Consider the following 3,184-nt stretch of genomic DNA (forward strand, 5'->3'; position numbering starts at 1 on the left):
GTTCGGAGGGGTGTAGAGTACATCCTGGAGTGCTCCAGCCCTCCATGGGTACATCCCAGAGGCGTTCAGCTATGAGGGATGTAGCTCTTCAGAGGGGTACCATCCTGAGGGGTCTAGCCTTCCAGGGGTACATCCCGGAGAGGTCCAGCTGCTGCCTCCAGCCTCGAAGGGCCACAGAGGGGCTCGGAGACAGCCACCAGCTCCAGCGCAAGCAAAGCTCCCACGCAGGAGCCAGTCCCATGCGAAATGTCGCTGGCGCCAGCAGCCGGGGGGGTGGGAGGCTCTGGGCTGCTGCAGGCAGCGCTGATTCATGGCCTTGCCGAGAAGACTGGCAGGGGCGAGATTTTATTGTAGACGAAGAGAGGGGGGAAGAAGTGGGGAGGTTGCCCGCTTGCGGCAGCAGTTGAAATGGGGAGGAGGTGGAAGGGACACAGCTCTCCCTCCGGTGAACGCCAGGGAGACACCTCAAGCCTCTCCCATCCCTGAAGAAACTCAGTGCGGACACAGTGGAAACAATAATTTATTTAAATAATCTCTGCTTATTGTAAAAGAAACATAAAAGAGTGTTTAAGTTTTCTATAATAAATAACCGAAAATACCTTTTTAACTTTTGTTTTGTTTTCTTTCACCACGGCAGACATCAAACGGCGCAGGGGCAGGACCAGCGGCTGGGTTGCTGGCGGGGCGGCGGATGGGAGGGCTCGCCACGGCTCGGTGCTCGCCCCGGGGAGGCCCCGTCGGGGCACCAAACCTTCCCGGAGGCACCGTGCAGGCGGGAGCTCCCCCGCCGGAGGGGCAGAGCCGCCCCGGCTCCGGCCGCCGGCAACCGGCCTTCGTCGCTGGACGGTTTCGTACACGACTAAAAAGGATAACTAAACACGGCAGGCTCTTGTTTTAAATCTACATATAAAAATTATTTATCTTTTTTTTTCTTATCATTTTATTTTTTTTTATTCCCCAACATCAAAATGAGGTCATCCGCAAAGGCACCTATCAACTTTAAAAAAATAAAAATAAAGTTAACAAAAGTTCGGCACCGGTGGTTCGATGAAGAAGCCAGGGATGAGGAAGAGGGACAGAAGGAGAGGATGTGGGTGTTCTGCAACGCAGTTATTTTGGCCGGCGGGCGGGCGGACCCTGCAGGGCTGAGCGCACACGGGGTCCGCCGCCGGCAGCGTGACGGGATGGAGCGTGGAGCGATTCATCTCCGCTGGGACGGCCGGAGCCAGGCTTCATCTAAACACCAGTGCTGCACCTCGGTACCCGCGGCCGCCGGCCGCAGGCCCTCGGGTTCAAGTCTCTGCGGCGCCTAGAAGAGGCCGCCGCCGTGGTGGTGCGGCGCTTGCGCCGGCTGCGGGACGGGGGCGGCCGCCGGCAGGTGCGGGGGGCCGCCGGGTGCCGGCGGGTACCACGAGTAGCTGCCGAGGAAGGCGGCGGCGGGGCTGGGGCTGGCGGTGCCGGCCGCCGTGCGCGGGTGCGGCGCGAAGTCCCAGGCCGGGGGCGAGGCGGGGGGCGGCGGCGAAGCGCTGCGGCGGGGGGGCGGCTCCGCCGGGATCTCGCTGCTCTTCCACATCTTCTTGAACTTGGAGCGGCGGTTCTGAAACCAGATTTTCACCTGAGGGGAGAGAGGTGTCAGGCGGCCGCAATCTCTGCCGGGCAGACCCGGCGCCCAGGCCGCCCACAGCGGGGCAGGGACGAGCCCTGAGCAGCCCCGGCGCTTCTTCGGTGTTGCGGCCGCTTCTCCCGCCTCCCACCCTGGGGCCGTCGAGGCACCGCGGACCAGGCTCTTTCCCACGCCCGCACCCGAGCCCGTCGAGGGTGAGCGGCCCCGCGCGGGGACACGCGCTCAGGGCGCCGCGGCGGGAGAGCCCTACCTGTGTCTGAGTGAGGCCCAGGGAGGCCGCCAGCTCCGCTCTCTCGGGCAGGGCGAGGTACTGGGTTTTCTGGAAGCGCCTCTGCAGAGCTGCCAGCTGGAAACTGGAGTAGATGGTCCGGGGCTTCCGCACTTTCTTCGGCTTCCCGTTCACGATCCTGATCTCCGGCTCGCAGTCTTCCTTCTCTGCTGTGGCAGAAAAACGGCGGCCCCGGTGAAGAGTGGGGGCCCCACCGCCCCGGGCCCTGCCCGCAGGGCCGAATCACCGCCCGCCCCGTCGGGACGGCGCCGCGGAGATGAGCGCCCTCTCGGCCCACCCCGGGTCCCCAGCTCCGACTGCTTCCTTGCCAGGCCTGGGGGGGCTGCTCGGCTCCCGGCGGCTCCCCCGAGCTGCGCCCCCCAGGGCTCAGACGTACCGGAGTCGTTGTTGGCCGGAGAGGCCCTGCTGCCGTAGGGCCCGTAGGAACCGTAGACGCCAGCGTAGCCCAGGTCGTAGCCGGCCTTGGCGGAGTAGGGGGCGGTGCCACCGCCCGCATAGGGGTAGGAGCCCACCGGGCCATAGGGCGTCCCGCCCGCAGCCCCGTGCTGCTGGTTGGTGTAGTAGCTGCTGTCGGTGGCCGTAGAGACGGGCAGTGTAGGAGACTCCTGCGGTTTGTGCAGGCCGCTGTGCTGGTGGTAGCTGCCGGCGGAGATCTGGCTGGCGTGCATGTCCGGCACCAGGCTCTCCAGCACCCCGGTCATCCTGCGCCCCCGCCCGCCGGGGCACGGGCTGCCGCCGCCCCTCGGCCGTCCCCACCAGGGAGAGGTGGTCAGGGCCGCGCCACCATGCTCGCTGCGCTCCACTCCGCGCCCGCGGGGCCGGGCCGGGCCGGGCAGCCGCGCTCCCGCCGCCGTCAGCGGGACGGGCTCTGCGGCGCCGCGCGCCGCCGGGACGGCATTTAACACCGGTCACGTGGCGCGGCGCACGTCACCTAGCAACGGCCAATGGGCTGCCCGGGCGCGCCGTATCCCCGCGGGTTCGCGGGATGGGAAGGGCGCCGGGCGCGGGTGCGAGCGGCCGCGGGGTTGCGCCCTGCTGGGGGCCGCGCGGCGCCACGAATCGCCCCGGCATCGGTGCCAGGGTCTTCTCCGAACCCGCCGTGCGGCTCATGCCGTCGACCCTCTTTGCCGCCGCCGGCCCAGTCCGACGGGGCGGCCCGACTGCCACCAGCGAGCGCACGGGTCTGCGGCTCGGGCCCGTCGCTATGCCGCGCTGTGCCCGGTGTGTGCCCCCGCCCGGCCGGCGACCCCAGGGAAAGGCCCGCGGCGCCC

The 3,184-nt window shown here is 67.5% G+C and overlaps 1 protein-coding gene across 2 annotated transcripts; it reads right to left on the bottom strand.

Annotated features, from left to right (window-relative positions):
- Positions 1–502: 502 nt before the first annotated feature.
- On the bottom strand, positions 503–2,794 carry DLX2 (distal-less homeobox 2). 2 transcript variants are annotated; one of them, XM_065068799.1, is made up of 3 exons: positions 2,290–2,794; positions 1,875–2,059; positions 503–1,615 (listed from the first exon to the last, which is right to left on the bottom strand). In XM_065068799.1, the coding sequence occupies exons 1-3, from the start codon at positions 2,612–2,614 to the stop codon at positions 1,310–1,312; spliced, it is 816 nt and encodes a 271-aa protein (XP_064924871.1). In that variant the 5' UTR covers positions 2,615–2,794; the 3' UTR covers positions 503–1,309. The 2 variants fall into 2 exon arrangements, with proteins under 2 accessions (XP_064924871.1, XP_064924870.1); XM_065068798.1 differs by having other exon boundaries at positions 1,875–2,062; positions 2,290–2,793.
- Positions 2,795–3,184: the final 390 nt, after the last annotated feature.

The sequence above is a fragment of the Columba livia genome, chromosome 7, assembly GCF_036013475.1.
Source record: "Columba livia isolate bColLiv1 breed racing homer chromosome 7, bColLiv1.pat.W.v2, whole genome shotgun sequence".
Taxonomy (NCBI): Eukaryota; Metazoa; Chordata; class Aves; order Columbiformes; family Columbidae; genus Columba; species Columba livia.